This window comes from Channa argus, chromosome 7 (genome assembly GCF_033026475.1).
Source record: "Channa argus isolate prfri chromosome 7, Channa argus male v1.0, whole genome shotgun sequence".
Classification (NCBI taxonomy): domain Eukaryota; kingdom Metazoa; phylum Chordata; class Actinopteri; order Anabantiformes; family Channidae; genus Channa; species Channa argus.
Genome location: NC_090203.1, coordinates 4,758,141 through 4,779,688, shown reverse-complemented (window position 1 = coordinate 4,779,688; position 21,548 = coordinate 4,758,141). Strand labels below are relative to the sequence as shown.

Below are 21,548 nucleotides of genomic sequence, written 5' to 3'. Positions count from 1 at the left end.
AGGCGGTGGCCAGCTGAAGTCATTGCGGCCTGTTTGTGAGCGAGCGTACCACTTGCTCACAAACAAAAAATAAATAAATACAAACAGCCAATGGTCTCGATTTGCGTCTTGCATCAGTGTTAGTTAAAGCAATAATGGATAAATCAAAGATAACACTGTGTTCAGCTGCAAAACTGTGTGCAGCAATTTCGAATTATTAGATAACAAGATAAAAATGTATTTCAGCTTCATGCACCAGCAAGAAGACAAAGAAATGGCTGGTTAGAGAACATATTGTAATGGTGACTGGTGTATATGTGTGTGTGCAAAGAGACAAAAGTGTGAGCGCTATAGTTTGCGCCCCTCCGTTTTGCTTACCCATCATATCTTTTGTCTTCTTGAAATGTTTATACCAGCGCCCAAATTCCTGACACTTCGCCGCCGACACATTTGCATAGTAAGTGCTGTTCACAATGGAGGAAATCATACTCTGAAAAAGAGAGATTGATTGAGAGAGAGGGAGAGAGAACGAGAGAGGGACTTTAGATTCTCACTGTGGAAAACATATACATAATATTAAAGCTTGTGAAACATGCAGTAACACTGTAGCTTGTCAAAACAAATAAAAGATAGGGACATAGTAAAAACCCAGCAATAAATAAGCCACCTAAAATGTATCACACATGCAGAAATTTCGGATCTCGCCCTCGAAAGGTAAGACAAATGAAATCAAACAAGGCTGTATCTTTTCTTTTTTTATCAAATGCCGTTGAGTTTGTTTGAACGTTTTCGTTTTGTCTTTTTTTTTTTTTTTTTTGCTTTATTTCAGAGTGGGCAAATTATAAGGTCAACCGAATTCTACGTCTGTTGACATCAAGAGCAAGCGGCAGGAAGGATATTTACCTTTAAAAGGAAAGAAGATAGCAGATTATTGAATATCAGCATCTGGGGAGTCAGGCGATGTAAACAGAGAAACCCCTTTTATTTTTCTGCTTTTTTTTTTTATTTAAACAATCTGTTAAAGACAACAATCTGTTAAAGACAACAACTTCAAAGAATCCGAGGGCCGCGCCGAGCATGTCGCTCTCCGATGCACATGTGCTCCCATCTCCCCACTTACAGTCGACTCCATGCCTTCTCTACATTTACTTCAACTATCCGCCTTCGCCTTACAAAAACAAAGCGGCAATTTTTAATTTTTTATTTATTTTTTATTTTTTTACCCTTCCAGTTTCATTAAAATGAATGTTTTAACACCTTGCTAGCCTGCGGGCGAATAGCAAGGTTGGTGCAGGAGATATTGTTTTTGATTGCTATAAATATTCAAAAGAACCAAACCATCTGTTTTCAAATTACAGGTATGCCATCTTTATCATTTTCTATAATATATGCGCTTGGAGGATGCTGAGGGAACCTTCTGGCACAGCAGCCTGGCAGTGGAAGCACAATGAGCTAGTGCAAGATGATTCTGGTTTTCTGGCTCTAGCCTCTCTGCACAAATGAACTCTTGACCTCTCTCTTAAAGCTGTGTGCACCTTATGCAGCAAGCACTCATAACACATGTTCAACCAGAAGACACCAAGAACTTGGTCCAAAGGCAGGCAAAGCTCACAGGATCGAAAAGTTTCATCTGTCAAACTGTCGCAAGGAGAGATTTGTTCAAGGTTGCAAGAAGCTTTCAGCACTGTTTTCACCCGCTTCATGAGATACCTCACCCCCCCCCCCAAAAAGACAAATAATTTCCATTGGACACTAGAGGCCCATAACAGCAATCAAAAGTTTTTACGAGCTGTATTACAAGCTCGGGACATTGGCTGCATTAGCTGCCAAGTCTCGGTGCGAAAATATTAAAATCCGACAAAGACAAAGAGTTCATTGCGTCACTGTCCATTTTGTAAACCCATTCAGCTGGTTATATTTTGAAAGTGCAATACAGGAACATGATGCAAGAGTCACGCTGGTGACTGCAGCTGGGTGTGAATTTGTGCCAACCGTGCTGTGGCGCATCATGCTGTCATGATGAAAAACAGGAGGGCGAAGAGGTCTGCGTTTGGACTTGCACCGTAAAACAAAGCAGTCTTTTATGAATCCATTGAAAAGCCTTCATTCAATGAAAACCCTGATAGGGTTCAGGTTAGGGTTAGTAAGTCAGAAGTGGCCTTTTAATGGGTCATACATTAATGCATGAAGCAGCTCCTTCTTTAAGATTTATGCGTGATCTGTATTAGGAAATAACTTCAACATTTTACTGTATGCTCTGAAAGGGATCTTTCCATTTGATTCATTGCTGTGTGCAAAAGAAGTTGAGAGTTAATTGTTTTGCTTTTGCAATTTACTGCCCGGATATTTGAGAATTGTAGCGCAGCAAACCACACACTCTCGGTTTGCTCTTGCTGCAAGCGTTCCTGCAAGACAGACATGTAACCTGCCACCGAGAGCCAACTCCCAAGCCAAAGAGCCATCTAAAAACCGTGCATTCAAAGTAAGAAGAATCCTCTTCCAAGTCAGGAGGATAATGAACTCCTCTCCTCCAATTTTATTTACAGTATATCTGGGCTAAGGCAGCTCCAGGCAGCAAATGAGAGGCCTGCAAAAAGACAGCGTGCCTTTCTCTCTCTCTCTTCCCATCTTTCTCCCCATCTCCCTGGCTCCCTCTTTCTCCGCCATCTTTGACACAGATGTTCTAATAAACGCTCCTCATTAATCAGCCCTCTCCCTCAATACATCACTCTACCTCTCACAGGGGGCCCTGCGTGTATGTGTGAACGAAACAATGCACACACACCTATTCTCTCTCTCTCTCTCTCTCTCTCTCCCCACTGCTCTGTCACACACACATGCATCCACACTAAGTGAAATCAAGCAGATAACCAGAGCCTCTGCTGCCATTGCGGTGCCAGCAGGAGGGCTGTACTAGGGCTTGTCAACAGGTAGCATGGCTGTGTGTGTGCGTGCCAGTGTGTATGAGTGTGTGTCTCCATGAGCGTGTGTGTAGACCCTTTAAGTGATAGCCATCTGCAGCACAGAAAGCTTATCAGCAAGACCAGGAAGTGGCACTGGGCTACTATCGGTCCCTACATCTACTCCACTCCCCATCATGGGAGACAGGAAGAGAAAGAGAGAGAGTCAGAGAGAGAGAGAGAGAGAGAGAGAGAGAGAGCATGTCTGTCTGTGTGTAACAGAATAGCAGTGCAGCAGGCAGGTACTGTAGGCACCCAGCTGCCAGCGTCAGAGTGTGGTGCACACACTGGAAAATGCAAACACACACAAAGTACAACCCCCGCAGACAAACACACATGGTGCAGTTACACACAGGCACACACACGTACACACTCGTACACACTCCAACTTAGCCTGATGTCTTGAATCAGCTGGGGAAAAAGCACATCCCATTTGCAACACTGTGCCTTGTCTCTCGCCAACATCTAACACAGCTCAATTATGGCACATATCCACCTCAACTGGGATGACCCCCCTCCCCCATCGTCCTTTCGGCCTAACACACACACACTCGCGCACATACACTCGGAAATGCACACACGTGCACTGGCAACCAGGTTGCGCCTATGGCATTGGAGGTGGAAGGCCTGCAAAGATGGCATTTTGATGACTATTTGCTGCTACGCAACGCAGCAGCTGGTGCATCAGGGGCCGCCCAGTGAGAGTGAGCAGGGGGTGGGCAAGAAGAGGTGGTGGTGGCAATGGGAAAGAGTGGGGTGAGTTGAGAGGGGGAGATCTTGTTTGTTGCCATAGTTTCTGTGAACATGGGCCAAGGGGGTTGCTAAGCTTGGTAGCAACCCAAGAAAAAAAAAAAATAATAATAATACGCCTGACAGGCAGAAACAGGAGAAGTTGTATTTTGGTGAGGATTCTCCAAAGCTGTTAACAGGTTGGAATCAGTTGCGTGTCATGTGAATACCTTCCCTCTCCCCAAGTTTCCGTATGCCATTTGTAGGCCAAACACACAAAGAATGACTCTCTGCTACAAAAGAATCAAACTAAATGTTTGTCAAGGCCCCTGACAAAAGCGGCAGTTCACAAAATAACCCCCCACTGCCCTCTCCTCCCTGCTCCACTACCCCTCCTCTCCCTTCCTCTTCAGAGCCCTGTTCAGAGGTGGGCTAATTCTCTTTGACTCACTCGTTGTGATTCTCTCATCTGTTAACCTCTCTTTTTGGTCTGGGATTACGCTGCAGAATATCAAGGGAACACTAATCCTAAAAATGTGCCAATCTTCTGTTCTCTCATGTAACGCCCCTTTCCCCTCCTTCTCATTTCACTTTTTTCGGTGAACTCAGAAAGCTCAGAGGGTGGGCCAAATGCCTTCTGGCTTCTCACCTTTCAGCAGAGTACATGCAGGCGTTGACACCACTGGTCAAAGGCCGGGGAGTCCATGTATCGCGGCAACACGGGGACATAGGTCAAACATTAAAGCCGGTCTCAAGAACCATTTGGCATTAGGTGGAAGAAACGGCACAGATTAACAGATGTCAAGCACCACCACGGCAGCCATGTTTGACCGAGGCAGACATGAAGAAACAACACAGAAAAGCTGCCAATTACTGTTGAAAATACATCGGAAACTAAAAGACAGAAATGAGATGTAAAAATGTCAAAGCAAAACAATAACACTGTACAAAATTAACTTCTGCTGAAGCTACTCTGAATCCAAAAATGCCTGACTACAGCTTCTGCGTGACAGTGGACCATTTATTACAATTTAGATCTGAATTTAGCACCAGACTGGTAGCTACAAACCACATCCAAGAAAGAAAGACACTGATTCAGTTCAAGACATTTTTTTCAGGATCGTCTTTCATCCTCACTGGAAAGCTGAACCAATCTTCAGTTTAATTTAAGTCGAGTGTGTATGTGAAAATGGCGAATGTTTGTCTGAGGAGGAACACGTGTGTCTGTGTGTTAGATCCTCTGAGCTAGCGGGTGCTCTCTTCTGAGCCGTCTTCACATATGGACCGTAAACAGGGTGATTACCAGACCGGGCTGGGCTGCGCCTGAACGCCACCCAGGGACTCTTTACATCATCAGCGCAATGCTCATGCCCGGCTAAACACACACACACACACAAACACACTCCCAGTGCAAATGAGGGTCTCCAGGTGACCATACGGTGGCCTGAGAGGAGAGCTGGCTTCACATTGAAGGCACCCACGCACATGCTTGGATTTAAATACACATGCACATGCTAAACACAAATAACTCTTTCACATACATGTCCTGTAAGTTCATTTCCATATCGATGCAAATACACACGTTCACACACACACACACACACACACACACACACACACACACACACACATTACTGGCCCCCGTGAGAGATATACTGTCGTTTCATTGCATTCACTCCAGAGCTGCCTCTATGATATAGTGACTACGCTGCCTGTTAATACAATATCTGCACTAGTGCTTTCTATCCAGCCTCACAGGCGACAAAAGACACAGACTATAACACCTAACGTGTGAATGTACGTTTCTCCCGCCTGATGCAATGAAATGTTGAGAATGGAGAAAATGAGAAAAAGAACAAAAAGAATCCAGATTGTTCTGGGTCTGGGCCAATGTTTATCTAACAATAACCATACGTTCAACAACACCTCTGCTTTTTGGCTGCCATCACACGCAAATCTGTCTCTGTGTGTGTGTGTGTGCATGTGTGTGTGTGCTGGGGGCGGTATAAGAAAGCACAAAAACACTTACAGAAATAAAAATTAAAATGTGGCAAACGGAACACCATCAACTGATTAGGATTTTTTTTATGACGATTCTCTTTCTCACTTGATCAAACTCAGGGCATTTGATAAGTAGAGGATAAAAGACAGAGGGGATGGAGATAGGGGTGTTTGTTTTGTTGTGTGATATGATATCAAAAGGGGGTGGGGTTGGGCTTTTTTTTTTTTTTTCTTTTTCAAAAAGCAGACTGGGCTTCAGCACCTGTGATAAGGGACATTCTTTAGCCAGAGAGCTCTGATTCATGTCTTTGAGTAACTCCTTGAGGGCGTTTCTTACTGTAGAGTGGCTCCATTGCTCGGGCGGCAGGTCCTCCAGCTTAGGACAACTGTGGAGAGAGAAGGAGACATACAGGGTGTGGGGTGGAGGGGGGTGGGGGTGGGGGGAGGGTTGATGGGGAGATAGGAAGAGGCAAAGGAGAGGAAGGGATGCAGAGAGAGAAGGGTGGGAAAGGGGTGAGAGGAAAGCATGAGAAACAATTCAGATGATGTGGAGATAGAAAGGAAAACCAGCAGCTCTGATGGTATCTTATATGAAATGATAAAGTATCAGCAAAACAAAATTAAATCTGATCGTAAGCACTGGACAGCACTGTCTTTCTGTATGTTGAACAATGGGGTTATAACACCAGTCTTTATTTCTCTAAACAAATTTGATCTAAGTGTGTGTGTGAGAAGAAGCACTGTTCTGCAGCAAATGTACATATCAAGAGAGCGGAGCTGCAATTAATGTATATTGTGATTTTCTGTTAATAATTATTTCTTTCAAGAATAAAGTCAATTCACCATTTAGTTCGCAGAGCCCACACTGACATGTTAAAACAGTCAAAATCCCAAAGACAGCGAAAAGGGCAAAAGCAGCTGAAACCAAGGAAATTTGTGCATTTGATAAAAAAATAAATAAATAAAATAAAACATCTTGAAAAATTATATTGTGAAAGTTGTTGGCGATTCATTTTCTAGAGGTTTTGGCAATAATCAAGCGTTTGGTTAAGACGAGTCAATTTGGGGAAAAAAAAACCCCCAAAAATAAAAAAATACTTTGCCCAAAACAGAGGTGTACAGCAGGGCTACGGTGTTAGCCAAACTCTGTCCGAAGTGTTTATTGATGAATTGGCCAAATCACTGGAACAATCAGACAGACAGAGAGGAAACCAGAGAGAAAGAGAGATGAACACACTCGGGCCCCCGCTCGTTTTTCCTGCTGCAAGCGCCCCTCCAAGACAGACAGATTTCATTTGGCGCATCAAGCTGATGCATCTGGAGATTGCTCTGTCTCTCTCCTTCTCTCTCTGTCTACCTTGCTCTCTCTCTCTCTCTCTCTCATATTCTCCCTCTCTCTTTATCTCTCTCTCTCTCTCTCTCTCTCCCCTGATTGTTCTGATTAGTTAATTACTTTATACAACACATCTGCTGGATTGATGCATGAATTATACATCAGCTGCATGTGGCGACTATTATTTCGTGTTTCTTCTACCTTCCTGGCTCGTTGTGCTCGGTGAAACAATTTAAGGTGTTACTGGCTAGATGTCTGCAGCAGTTGAGATGGGGGGTTGAGGGGAGGGCGGAGCGGGGAGAAAAAAAAGGGGAAAACAAATAAAACAAAAAAAAAACCTTAATAATATTGACAACGATATGCAGCAAAATCAAAACAGATTTATATATCATGCACTCGTCTGGCATTGGCATAGGTTGTGCTCCAGTTGTGAGCTGCTGAGAATGAGTTGTACCTGAAAAACCCTCTGGGTTCTGTGTTTTCAAATAAGCAATACATTGACACGGTGGGTGGGAGTGTCGAGTGTTTGAACTGAGCTCCAGTGAGAGCGCCAGGTTCACCCTGGATAAACACTGCACGTATGCAAGACATTCTACAACGTATGGCTGAATTACTTTTTGTTAAACCTGCCTTGACATTTGACAAGCGAGAGCGAGGAGAGACCGAGAGAGGGGGTGAAGAGTGCATGAGACGTTTTGTGCGAGCGTGTCCGTAAATCTGTCATTTGTTGTACTGGAAACGTTACAAGCACGGAGATAACAGGAGGAGAGGGGAATAAGCAAAGGATGCGTGCAACGGTCGAGGCTAACATCTGCTTGTAAGAAAACACACGGCCGCATACACACGCTCACACACAAACAATGGATTTTCCAGAACACCTTAAACTGCTCCAGCAGCTAGAAAGCCTCTGGGGAGAAGGAAGTGAACAAGAGGAGGGAAAGACAGCTATCCATGCATTCAGGGCTAGCATGCCGGAAATAAACACAACCTTCTGTATTCTGGCTGGTGGATGTGTTCACATGAGTGTGCGTGTGTGTGTGTCTGTGTGTGCTTCACTGGTGAAGGTGGGTGGCGGCAGCAGCAGCGGCGGTGGTGGTGGTGGTGGTGGTGGTGGTGGTGTGGTGGTGTGGTGGGGAGACAGAAGGAGAGGCAAGAGAGAGGGAAGGAAGAGAGAGCACGAGGCAAAGAGAGGGAGAAAAGGAGTCGGAACAGCTCTCCAGAGGGTTGCAGAACACTGGGTTAGCGTGCAGCTGGCACAAGCCTCTACACCAGAGCCACTCGTCTGACTTTGTGTGTGTGTGTCTATGAGCACATATGAGCCTGTTTGTGTCCATGTCTATAAATGCTTGCATGCTCTCACTGTGTGTATAAATACGACAAAACCTCACACCTACAGAGTATCATTTAGCATACAATATGGTGAGTGATGGCAGAGGACAGCCAACGGCTCGCAGTGGAAGGATTTAGCTTGTTTGTCGTCTTTATTATATACAAAGTAGATACAGAAAGAATCGCGATCACTTAAAATAGCCGGTGTAGCCATGTTTATTTATGGAACTATTTCAGGTGAACAACCTCGTGTTCATATGCTGCAGAGTCATTTTTAGCTGTGCAGTCTCCGGTTGCCCACCGCATTCATTTCTTTTATGACCGGAGCTAAAGTGGTGCTTGGTTCAAAAACTGTTAACATACTTCATTTAACCTTTGTCAATCTCCATTGCAAAAATGCACCTTAGTTAACATCACTTACTACTTCCCCTCTCAGCAGTTCCCAAAGACAAACCCGCTTCATCTACTTGATAAATGGTTGCCATGGACATGACATTGTGGTATCTGCGTTCCCATTTTTTTTAATGCTTGCACTGACACGAGAAACTAACCCCACCAGTTGGCGATGACATTTTGTGTATTCCGTGATAAAACTCTGGGACATATATGCACGCGGGCCATGTGAGTAGCTAAGGTATCCTCAGTATCAAACATGCAGAGGGCATCGGCAGACTGCTGCTTGCCTCCGGGCAAACAGTACGTGCTATGAGTGTGAGTGTGTGAGAAGCAGAGATTACACCGCACATTTATGAGTGGGAAGCAGGTAAAAAAAAAAAACTAGTTCTACACATCTGCACACATTTTGGATTACCACTGTATGTTTGTGTTTCTTACCTGTGCAGCTGGATCTTAAGCGTGACCACGTGGTAGACATCCTGCAGCATGTCAGCCACTGTGGCGTCCGGTGCGTCTGTCACGTATGACAGGGGGACGGGGTTCCACTTCCCCACCTGAATCATACCTGGGTGAGGCAACGAGCACACACACATGCGTAAGCATCAGTAAATGTGAGCACGCACTGGGAATAGAGACAAATGTGGAGAAAAAGCACCTCAAAGGTAAAAATATTAGAGTGCATCAGTGCAAAAGGTCTTGCAGCATTTCGGTTTGTTATCACTTAGCTACAAATCACACGTTTATTTTAAAACAGCTACAGTGACTAAAGCCACAGGTAGCCTCCTAGAAGCTTTCCTGTGCCTCAAATGCTCTTTATATGATGCTTTTGTTGCTGAAATCACAACCAGTTTCTCTTGAGACAGCTGTGAAAAAGTGGCAGCCCACAGAGCAGAAGTGAGAGTGGACACTGCTTATGGGAGAGGTGAACTAGGATGTGTGTGTGTTTGTGTACGTGCAAGTGTGATGGACAGGCTATAATAAAAGAGCGCGCTAAGAGGCACCTTGAAACAGCCACCCTCGGCCTGTGTGTGCTCAAGTGCAATTAGCAGACCCTTTCCTCCACCTGCCCCTCCCACCTACTGAGTCACAGAGTGTGTGTGTGTATAAATATATACAGTATGAGTGTATATGTGTTGGTACTTGCTTATATGTGAAATGTGTGAATGTGCATGTAAACTATTTAGCGGCTTAGCTTGTGTATTTAGACTCGTAAATGAGCTGTGTTGGAATGTGTGTGTGTGTGTGTGTGTGTGTGTGTGTGTGTGTGTGTGCGTGAGACCACTGGGAGAATGAGCATCTCCTGTCTGAGATCGGTGTCAGGATGTGTTACTGTGGCTTCGGATCAGCTGGTGGTTAGCTATTATGGTCACAGAGTGTGTGTGAGTGAGACATAAAAAGTGTGTGTGTGTGTGTGTGTGTGTGTGTGTGTGTGTGTGTGCGCGTACACTGTAGCAAGGACTTTAATGAGCATTAGATCAGGGAGGAAAATGAAAGGATGATGCGAGACAGTGAGAGACATTGGTGGTTACCTTTGGCCTGCGCCGCTGAGCTGTGTGAGTAGCCCAGTGACAGCAGGGCCATCTCAATGAGCTGGTTGAAGAGCATGTCCTTACGCACGAGGACGAACTCTGCGTGCTCCTCTTTGCTGTCAAAATCCATGGGATTCTCGTAGTGCTCGACCACACAGAACACGGGCAGCATGTTGCCTGAGGACACCGAGACACAGAGACACGAGTGAGGGCTGAAAGGGTTCGTATTTCCGTACATGAAAACGTCGACCTTCTGTGACCTGTGTGTTTGCAGAGGGCGACGTTAATGTTTAGCTGTGACGACTGGGTTACACTGAGGTCTCAGGGATCGGGAGCGTGTGACTGGACTCACTGCTGAGTGGAGGTTCTGAACAGACATGAGCTGAGACATGAGTTTGGACCACAAATGCACTTTTTAGCTTTCACAGGGAAATGTCTGACTCTTTGTCTGGGTGCCTAGTTCTCGCAACAAAACAAGAAAGCAACGAGTCCTTGGGTGCAATAACCTGCACATTTGCAGAGACTGAATTTGTTTTATGTCTTGTTTTCGATTTAGAAATGCTCTCTTTTGTCTTGTAATTTCCACGATCTTCCTCCTGAGTTTGTCAAAGATGTTCTTTGCACCTGTGATCTCATTTTAGAAGCTGTTTTTCTAACTGTTAGAGGATTCCTTCCTGGATTCGTAGGCTCATTTTCAGACTCTAAGATGATTGAATATTACAGAGATATTGCACTACGGCCTACAATGACTAGTGTGAGTCGTGCACGTTTAATAAGCAAGCAAGTGTATATATATATATATATATATATATATATATATATATATATATATATATATATATATATATATATATATATATATATATATATATATATATATATATATATATATATATATATATATATATATATATATATATATATATATATATATATATATATAAATAAAATTATCACCTTTAGCTCTGTGAGAATAAACATGAAGGAGCCTCAAAAATCCTTCAACCAGTATGTCTCGTTTTGGCACAATAAACTGTTTATTCACTGTCAAGGTGCAGGGATCACATTAGCTTTTCCTTCTGCCTGCCAACCCAAAATCATCTTCCCATGATGCAGCGCTTCAAATCCCGAACCACCTCTGCGCCCTGAGGTTTACTAGTCTGTGTCAACAGTGGCTGTGCTGTTAGGTAGAATGAGCAATCCTTGTCCAAAGACGGCAGAATGTTCGAGGGACCCAGTGTGCAAATATCAGCCAATATGCCATTTTAGGTAAAATAACATCCCTTAAATTTAAGTAAGTTTAAGGACACGGGGGCAGGTTGGCCTTTTGAAGTCTTAATGAAAACAACTGCAGAAAATGGAAGTATTTTCAAAATGTTATTAAAAAGAAAGCGTACACCCTTCTTTCTGTTCTTGGTACTAAAGCTGAGCTGTGGTGTTGCCCTACTTTCTCAGTATGTCTCCGCTGGATTGTCACCTGGACGAATTTCTGTACGTTTATTGTCCCTGCTGATTCAAATGATTCACACTAATATTTTCCAAATCCCAGGCATTCCAGAAGATGCACACAGCTCTGGCAATGCAACCAATAAGCCGACAGATGCCAGGGAATGTGCTGAAAGAGCTGCTTTTCTCCTCCCCTGATTTTAATAGATAAAGATCTAACAATAAAGACTGCTGTGTAGGTTCATTTGGGGGATCAATACTGGCTTTGTTTCCAGGAAGCCCAGAGAGGGCTGCGGTAAATATTGTTTCGGGCTTGAACACAATGCCCACTGTGGGCCTTCTGCGAAGCCTCCGTGGCTGACCGCCCGCCTCCATTGGCTGCTTCACCCTTTACCCAGGAAGAAATTTTAAGGGGGGAAAAAAAAAAAAAATAAAAAATAAAAAAAATGATGCTGGGGAAGGGAAGAGGAGCCAGAGCAACAAGGAACCTTGGAGGGACAAACATTATACGAGGCCAAGAGAAGCAGTGATGATGGCGGTGAAAAATGACGCCGAGTGCAACGCGTAGATTAAAGGAGCAAATAAGAGAAAGGGCCCATCTGAGGACACTCGCACAGCCACATTCCAAGAGTTCCTGAGTCCCTGTTGCCCAAAGAAAACTAAACCAGCCAAACAAACAAACAGACGAGCCGTAGCAGCCAAGTGCTATTACAACCCCAAACCTGCAGCTTTTTGAAACTTGTTTCCAAACCATTAACAATAGAAACAAAAAAAAAAAACATAATCATAAAAAGGTTTATGTTTTGGACAGATCTGCCTGCCGTGCTTTTCACAAGACGACACCAGCTACTGTATATTAAAAAACTATGTCATAATCTCCAAGTAAGAGCTCTCTTTAAACAGCAATGGCTCCTAAAGGACTGAAACTTTCCCTTAATAATAAACAGAGGAGCAGTGACACAGGAATAATTCTCAGGGCTTCTCTATTAGCTATTGTCTGGGCAAATACGTTGGAGTGTGTGCAGTGTGTGTGTGTGTGTGTGTGTGTTGGAGAGAGCATGCAGGAGGTGGTGGTGGGTGGAAGGTGGCGTGTATGTGTATGTGGGAGGGGAGGGGGCTATTTAAAGTCTATTTGAATAGCTTTCCTCTATTTACATGGTTTATTCATCTACTCGCACTTTCAAATACATTTGTTTCACAATCAGACTGACGATTAATTCCTTTATTGATTCTTCTGTTAGTAGTTGTTCAGTCAATAAAATGTTAAAACTTACAAGCTGCTGCTAATAATTATTTTTGCTACCGATCAGTTTGCACGTTGCAAATGTGAAATGCACAGAAAAGTGTGAAAGATTTATGATATAACTTCTGAGCAAAGTTTTGTTTTCTATTTGGTATTTTTTACCTAAAAAATGACTTTGGTGCGTTCAGGTGTTCGACCAACCAGCGAACTAATTATTGACAGGTGCCCCTCACAAGTCTTTACATTGACTGTTGATTTACAATCGTACAAGTCTGTAAATCTGCACACTGGAGGTGCTGGAAGCAGAACGTGTTTGCTTAATAAATGACGAACACTGATAAGATTGATGGGTTTTCATCACTTAAACTGACTGATTGATCAGCCAATCATTTGTTTCCCAAACGCACACACACTCTGTCTCCCACTCACCTTTCTTGTGGCAGGTCTTCAGCAGGTGCCCGGTGGGTTTGTAGGGGACCCCGGCTAGCTTGGCCCCGGTGCTGCCCAGCCTGGCCCGCCCCAGGGGGCTGCCGTTCTGCTCCAGCCGAGGCAGCTTGGCCGGCGGGGCCTTGGCCTCGCCCATGCTGTTGACCAGCTCAGAGTTCTCCTTGCCCAAACACGCCTCGCTGAGATGTTCCATCATTCTCAGCACCTCTGCTCACTATCACCTGGGGAGACACAAACGCAACCGCTCAGCTGTCAGCGCAGGGATGTGCGCGGCACCAAACAAGCACAAGAATGAGCAGCTGAAGAAGTGTGACGTGAGGGCTGACACACACATGTGAGGGGACATTTTTACAGAGCCGAAAACGACGCTTTGAGTAGGTGAGACCTCTGAGAACAGCACCAACTGCCAGTTCACTTTGGTTGCGACGACTCGGCCCACGGTGACATTTTGCTTCTGCTATGACGTTCCCATTTTTCCCTGGTATTTTATTATGTATGGGTGCCCCACTCCAGATTCCCATGCAAGGCGCCGGTTTTAGTGCAAACACACTCATTTGCAGGGAGATTCCACTTGAATGAATACAGTGCAGTTCAAGGAACAAGGTTCTGCTCAGCGCACGCACAGAGGGGGAAAACTAACATAATTCAGTTTCTGAGTCACTTCGTGTGGCTTCACATTCATGACGCAGCTCTGAGGGAAAAGGAGGCGAAAGGCCGCGACATCATTTCAATGTGACAGACACACACACACACACACACACACACACAAAATCAGTTACATGGCTTTACAGGTGTGAGCGTTAGTGTTGCGTTTTGACTTGGTGCAAAAAGATTGATGGGTTCCTTGACTTTACAACTTCTGGAGGAAAAAGAAAAAAAAAATGCAGCTTCAGGAAACTTGAAAACAGACAGTTGCTGACTCATGAGGGTTAGTCATCAAAAGTTACAGAGGGGGAAGAAAAGAAAAGACTAGAGAGGAACAGAAAAGGGAGAAAAGATGAAGACTCTTACCCACAGGTGCTTCGGGGCACAGATAAAAAGCCACAGAGACAGGCTGAAGCTGACAGTCGGCGCTGCTTTAAAAGTGATCAGCTCAGAGACGGGATCAATCATAACAGATGTGTGCATTTTGGAAACTGCAGTGGGAAAGTGATTATACGTGATGATGCCGCATGCTGATTAATACACAGCCCTGATGAACATGAACTGGAATGCTGTTATTAAAGAGCGAAAAGGGCAAAATCATCCACCCCCACGCAAAAAAGATCACGAACTCCTCCATTCACAACATGCAATGAGGCAAGCGATTCCCAACAAATAAGGGGCCAAAGGAATCCAGACCCGGACACAGTCCGGATCCAGGTCAGGATTTTTAAATGACCTTAAAAGACAAAACAGGAGCAATAGTTCAAATGGACACATTAGAGCTAAAGGGGGAGTTAAGAGGGGACAAGCTGGGGGATGAATCTTCCAAACCAACCTGAAACGCAGCACTTCAGCACTGGAGAGCATATAACACCGCCTGGAAAACTGGTCCTCTTCAAGTTTGGCCAGGGTAGAAAAGAGAAAAAAAGACAAAAAGAAAAAAAAAAAAAAAAAAAAGGTACAACTCCTGCTTCCCGGATCCTCTCTTGTTATCTCTCTGTCTCTACGTGTGCATGACAGCAAATTGTTCTCTTAGAGAACCGGCGTTGAGAAAAGACGCTTTCTCCTGCTCGTCTTGGCAGAGGACTGACAGGCGGTGCGAAAAAACAACAAGCCGGCGGGTCTGTGCAGGAGACGGCGAGGTCGAGATGGACCGTGATAGGCGAACATTGGTGAGCGGTGTGTGTGTGTGTGTGTGTGTGTGTAGCCCTAGCTAATTCCGTCCAACTGGAGGCAAAAAAACGCCAACCACCAGCGACATTTAGCTCAAAGTGAGCGTTTGGCCGCGTCCATCGGTTACAAGTGAAGGCGACTTTAGTTCGCAGCACAGCATCCGAATATCGCCGTGGCACCAGCCGCCAGCGGAAACCGAGCAGCTCGGGCACAGTTGTGATAATAATAGTAATATAATAATAATAACCGCCGCCGAGACCTAATAAACCCGCGTCCACGGAGGGAGCAGCAGCGTGCACGAGAGGAGCTTAACGTCGGTGCAGCTCGGGTCGACTGCCGGCAGACTGACGGAGAGAAATAACAACAAGCGACAGGCAGGGTGAGCTCGCTATCGCGTTGGAGGCGATGTGGAGCCGATCTGCGGACAGCTGAAACAGGTTCGCCACATAAAACAAGCAGAAGGGGGGGGGGGTCAAAAAGTGCGGTTTACTTTCCGATGTCGAGCGTAAATAAGGCTGGATGCGGACGCACGGCGGAGCTGCGAACAGGAGGAGGTGTCCTGCTGGTGGGGGATTGGCGTCCGGACGGAGCTCCTCTTTCTTTCTATCTCCCTCTCTGTCTCCCCCCCTCTCACTCCGTCTCTCCCTCTCTGTCCCCATTAAATTATTAGTTGTATTGACTCATCACTCCCCACCACCCCCTTCTCCTCCTCCTCCTCCTCCTCCTCCTCGCTGCTGCTGCTGCTGCCGCTGCTGCTGCCTGTGCCTTCCCTTTCTCCTCCTCATTTCAAATGGCGTGGTGGAGGTGTTGGGGGGGGGGGGGAGATAGTAAAAAATAGAAGAAAGGAGGTGGAGGTGGTGGCGGAGGTGTGTGTGTGTGTGTGTGTGTGTGTGTGTGTTTGGAGGAGGGAGTGTGTAAAAGATGGAGAGAAATAAAGCCCTTATTACGAGGAAACAGATGATTCCTCCGCACCCGAAAAGTCCTGGCGGAGACAAATAAAGTGGAGAAAGTGGACAAGGGGAGAAACCACACACACACACACAGGCATAAACACACATGCGCGCACACACGCTAATACACACAACAGAGGGGAAACGGTGGTGCGATTTCCGGCTGTGCGCGCAGGAATTTTTAATCAGCTTGATTAGAGTGAGGCGGTCCTGCATTTATTACAGGGTAACACACACACACACACACACACACACACACACACACTAGATACCTTAATTGATGATATTTTTCCTCAATATTTTAGTTTGTCCCCATTCACAGTGTGTTTTTTTTTTTAAACTAAATATTTCACATGCAGTGATTTAATCGGAAATGTGAATAATTTGACCTGCAGTCACAGGTTATTTGATTAAGAAACATCACGGTGAACAATGGAAAAAAACTTCAAATGCCTTTTTATGTTTACAGTAAAGCTTTTGAAATCTGAATATTCACATTTTTAACCAATTAATAAACATTCTTTTATAAATTTGCCATATTGCATATCATTTATAGACATTCTAGATCTTAAATCACAAAGATTTGCGTTCTGGAAAGTGGGTGGCAGCTTTATTCAAACAAAATGATACAGGCTATAACTTAGTAGTTTATGTTGTTCTCAGTGATTATAAGATACAAAAGAAATATTTAAATATATTAGTAGGTATTCATTTGCATCTTGCACTCGTTAAAGGCTGCACACATAGAAGCAAATATTTGTGGTAAGCATTAAAAGTGGGTTGGCTCCATTTTGCACACTAAAGGTGGGTAAAGCGAGCTGTTCTCTGGTAGATTGCTGATTTGTCAAGAGACAACTGCAGCTGACATCAAGCTGAAAGGATTTCCGTGTCTATTATTTAGTTACTGCCTTGTAAATATGCATATATTTTAAGAAACGTTTCATAACCAGACCAAAAAAAAAAAAAAAAAAAAGTCTATCACTTAAAAATGAAATAATTCAGTTTAGTTTTTCAGTGATTGTTTTTCCCCTTGTCATTTAGTTTTGGTCCAGTTTATTATACTTAACTAAAGATGGATAGATGTCAAAAACTCTAACACTTGTCTATAAAAGGATGAAAGATGCCTAAAAAAGTAATTTGAACACAAACATAAAGAAGAGCAGACATTAGCTACAGCACAATTATTATTCTGTTATCATCTCACAAGGTTTACCTCCATAGAAGGTCATACCATATTATGTCAAACTGGATTATACAAAAATATTAGACAAGCTAATCTCTGTTGGTATTGTCAACAAAACCCTGAACTGTCAAAGTGGAGCAAGAAAGAAAAAGAGGAATGTTTAGCGATGGAGAGAGCAAGACAATCTCTGCACACAATAGGGGGGGTGGGTTTCTCAAGTTGATGTGTGAGCTTTTGTTATTATTCTGTAATCATTTCATGTCTAGATAAAATATCAGGCACGCTTTAATCTGTGTTGAGGTTGTTGATGAAGGCCTGATATGGTGTTTAAAACCAATCTTAAGTTGGCCTAATAATAAATGTTTCACGTTGACTATGAGAAAAGGTCAGAGTTATGCGCGGTAGACACACACACACACACACACACACACACACACAGTACTGTAAATACACCTGTCTGGTTTGTGGTAGCTGTATTTGTCTCTACATCTTCAGGGGCTATAAGGAGCTAAAAGGTAAATATCTCCGGTGACTCACATAACACCCACTCAAATCGCATAAACACAATGTGGGATAAAAGAACATTTACAAATTCCTGAGTTTGTTGCCATTGTGTCACAAAACTTTCTTTTTAAATTATTGTGAAGGTTTCGGGGACGGATGTGCATTAAAAAAGCGAGCTGATAGGATCCGACTCATCGGGCCAGTGTTATCAAGCACGGCTGTCCAGGTTGTGTAAGAACAATAACAGGAAACCCAGAGAAAACAGGAAGTGTGTACACCTATCGCTATGGCAAAGCCAGAGGCTGCGAGCAGACCGTCGAGGTCAGGCGTGTGTGAAATACTACATAGCAGTTCTCGCTTACTTATACATCTGAGCAGGGCTCATACATGTTTGAGACCATAAATACAATAATACTACATTGTCTCACGGAAAGCTGTTGTTTCATAAACAATGCAGCACCACAGACAGGAGCTTGCGCAGCTTAGCTTGCCAGTAACCACTGTCGGGTTACAGGAGCCGCTGAGCACGGAACAGTTATGCACAAAACATTCAGATTTACGGAAGGTGTTTGCAGATCAGTTTAAGGAAAAAACTACTAGTGCCCGTGTAAAGGAAGGCTGAAACTGGAACAGATCAAATAACCAATCACAGAAGAAGTGATGGCGTGCTGTGCCGCATTAGAAGCCGCACAGTTACACCTCTCATTCAGTCCTGGATGTGAAACCAAATCATTGTTCCACCTGCCCATGCAAGGTCAAAAGTTTGCTCAGTTCAAAGTATATTCAAGTCCAAAGAGACTGCATTAGGTGTTGACTTCACAAGGCCAGCGGAGAAGCCTTTAACGGAAAAATACAATATGAAACTCACCCCTCGGATCTGAGATGGAACAATGTCTTGCGATATTGACACCTAGATACAAAGAGGTGCAAGTGAGGGGGCGGCTGCACTCTAAGGGTCCCGTGTCTGTGGGTTTTTACCAGGAAATGGAAGAGTTGTTTGCTTGTGCAAGACCCCGGCGTGCTCGTGAATTCACGAGCAGAGACTCCTGCACAGATTCACCGATCAATTCTTATCTTAACCATTCTCGGGGTTTCAGTGAGCTGCCAACTCTGTGTACTAAACACAGCTGCGGTGTGCAGTGTGGTTAAATGGTTCGGCTGTGTGTTTGAACAAAGGACCCGAACTGTGGAGTGATCACTCTATTTTCAGAGTTTCATTCCAACATGAGATATTATTCAGCATCTGAAAAATGTGACAAAGATTTCCACAAAGTCACCGAAGACATCAAAGTCAAATTCACAGATGAATCATATTGAAGTTACTGTCTATGTTGAGCTCTTTGTTGCATCATAGGTACATGAAAGAGGGTGAAATTAGTCCTGTAACTATGATTTGTTTCTATAATTTTTGAAAACAAACGATGAAAACTACATAACATAACATTTTGTCTCCAAATTAGATGTGAAGTCGAGTGCGTTTAATTTTTCCACATCGTGCCTCTAACACGAAACACAGAGACAAGCTGCAGCCCACCCCACACCCAAACCTTGTCCTCCTCAGCAGATCACTTTGCATCACCTAGACCTGCACAGCGTCGCTGCACGACACTCTGCGCGTTGACATGTTTTCCACGTTGACATGTTTTACATGGTGTTCACTGCAGCTTCTGTTTCCCTCTTTGTTTTGTTTGGTTTCCTTTTTTTTGGGGGGGGGGGGTTTTTCCCCTTGGCCACAGTTAGCAGCGTTCGGAAAACAGGAGCGACAGTGAAAGCGAGCCATTGTCGGCAAATGCTCTTTTCTATCTGGCATGACGTAAGCAGCCGCAGTCATTTCCACTGTGATTGTCGGGCACCATCAGAGAGCATCGATAACCCCTGCCAGGCCTTGGCACCGCCAACAGGTGCCGGCACTGCCAGCTAGGTTGGCACCGACGTGGCTGTGAAAACCCTCTGACATCCAGAAGGGCACAGATTTGCACTGAATGCACCACTGAATCAACACTGCTGATTATCAATTAACATATACCGTTTTGTATCACACAGAAAAGAGGGGAAAAATGGGTTTTGAAACACAGAAAGCCTGTTTAAAAATACTAGCTGTGTGCTGCTATAATCATGCACTGAATACAGATTTAGCGCCGTTCAAGGTGGGTTTTTACAAGCCTGTGCAGCTTTGTGTTGGAGAGATACAGTACGAGGTGCGCCATGCATGTACACAAGTGGAATTGTTCGGGCAGGATTTTGTGCCTGTTGGCTACATTTGTAAAGAAAAACATGAAAAACAACATAAGAAACATGACAGACTGAATGCTAAATTGCAACAAAAGACACCTCACATTTAAATGTCATAGCATTACACCGCAGAACACGTTTCACCTTCATTGTGTGCATTTACCCGTCACTGGATGTGTTCACAATAACATACTTATCTGGCCTGCTGTTATTTAAACCCCCCATTTATGTCTCAAGAGGAATGAAATATTATGCCCATTTCTCTAACGAGACACTAATAACACACAAAGGAGGAAATGACTGTAAAAGAATAAGAAAATGTATCTTTGTTGGCTCAGCATCGGGAAGCGTCTTTATTTACTCTGTCAGCCGGCGCCTTCTCTCACAGCACGTAGGTGTTCTGATGTCTTCATGCTCGCCACCTGTGATGCTTCTAATGGGCATTAATACGATTATTTGGATTACTAATACAAATTAGTCTGCACATTCAGTCTGAGCACTCCACACAAAGAGCACGGGGGTAAGCGCCTGTCACTGGATCGACTTTGAGCTCTTTCTGCAAGTGTCTCCCACAGTAAAAAAAAAAAAAAAAGGAAAACACACACACACACACACACACACGTAAACATAATAGTATTATTAGGGGCTGGAAAGGATTTATAATCTGTCAGGGGAACATGTCAAAACACGCCTGCTTCAGTGTGGGTGCACAGACGATGTCATGTTCAGTGGAAAAGGGAAAGACAGGGTGGCGTACATGAAATGCCACGCAAAACCAACAAGCAGTTAAACACTTGTCTAAACAAAAGCACGGAACAGGAGCAGAAGCAGAATATGAATTAACAATTAATGGTTCGGGTTTTTTGCAATGAATTAAAGCAAATGAGAGGGTTTCGACTTTTGGAGCAAAAATATTTAGTGCTGTTGAAATCTCTGGGTCAATTATGTGGACTCCAGCTAAAACTAAATAATACATTAGGTTGATACTTATTAAAAAAAAAACAGTGTGGAAAGTCTAGAAATCTGAGATAATCATCACAACAGCCATCATGTGTAACCGTTTTGTTTGCAAAAGTTTCACTTTGCTCGTTGACTTCTCAGAAATACAACTGTTTGTGACACTTTTTTTTTTTTTTTTAAATGATTGATCTCCCTGCACACACACATGCACAAGGTAGGTTCACTTTCAAATAAGAGTTCGGCGTTGAGGGGGTTTATTAATGTTCCCACATGAAACATCTGAGGACCTTGAAAAATTGCCTAATCAGTTGTTACGAGCTAACCACAGATAGGCTAAATATTCCATTATGAACATATCCTCCAAATCAACTTAGTTTCATGTTTTCCATTAGCCTCTCGTACAGCCAGCGTGGCTTTCAATTACTAGTCAAATAAGGAGGTTTCTGCATATCTCATATGTCCGCGCTTCGGTGTGGGTGGAGGCAAAAAAAAAAGTGAAAGAACAAGGG

At 44.0% G+C, this 21,548-nt stretch overlaps 1 protein-coding gene across 9 annotated transcripts in view; it reads right to left on the bottom strand.

The window, feature by feature from the left end:
* The window catches only part of satb1b (SATB homeobox 1b), a 57,805-nt gene that overhangs the window by 30,467 nt on the left and 5,790 nt on the right, over window positions 1–21,548 (bottom strand). For 3 of the 9 annotated variants that reach the window (XM_067510763.1, XM_067510758.1, XM_067510761.1), the window contains exons 2-7: window positions 13,375–13,613; window positions 10,257–10,433; window positions 9,166–9,292; window positions 7,204–7,257; window positions 5,932–6,055; window positions 358–469 (exon numbers count right to left, since the gene is read on the bottom strand). In XM_067510763.1, coding sequence (XP_067366864.1) covers window positions 358–469; window positions 5,932–6,055; window positions 7,204–7,257; window positions 9,166–9,292; window positions 10,257–10,433; window positions 13,375–13,588 — 808 coding nt within the window. In that variant the 5' untranslated portion in view covers window positions 13,589–13,613. Of the gene's footprint in view, window positions 1–357; window positions 470–5,931; window positions 6,056–7,203; window positions 7,258–9,165; window positions 9,293–10,256; window positions 10,434–13,374; window positions 13,614–14,872; window positions 15,887–21,548 lie in introns of those variants that run through there. The other 6 variants (XM_067510766.1, XM_067510762.1, XM_067510765.1 and 3 more) reach the window with 4 other exon arrangements.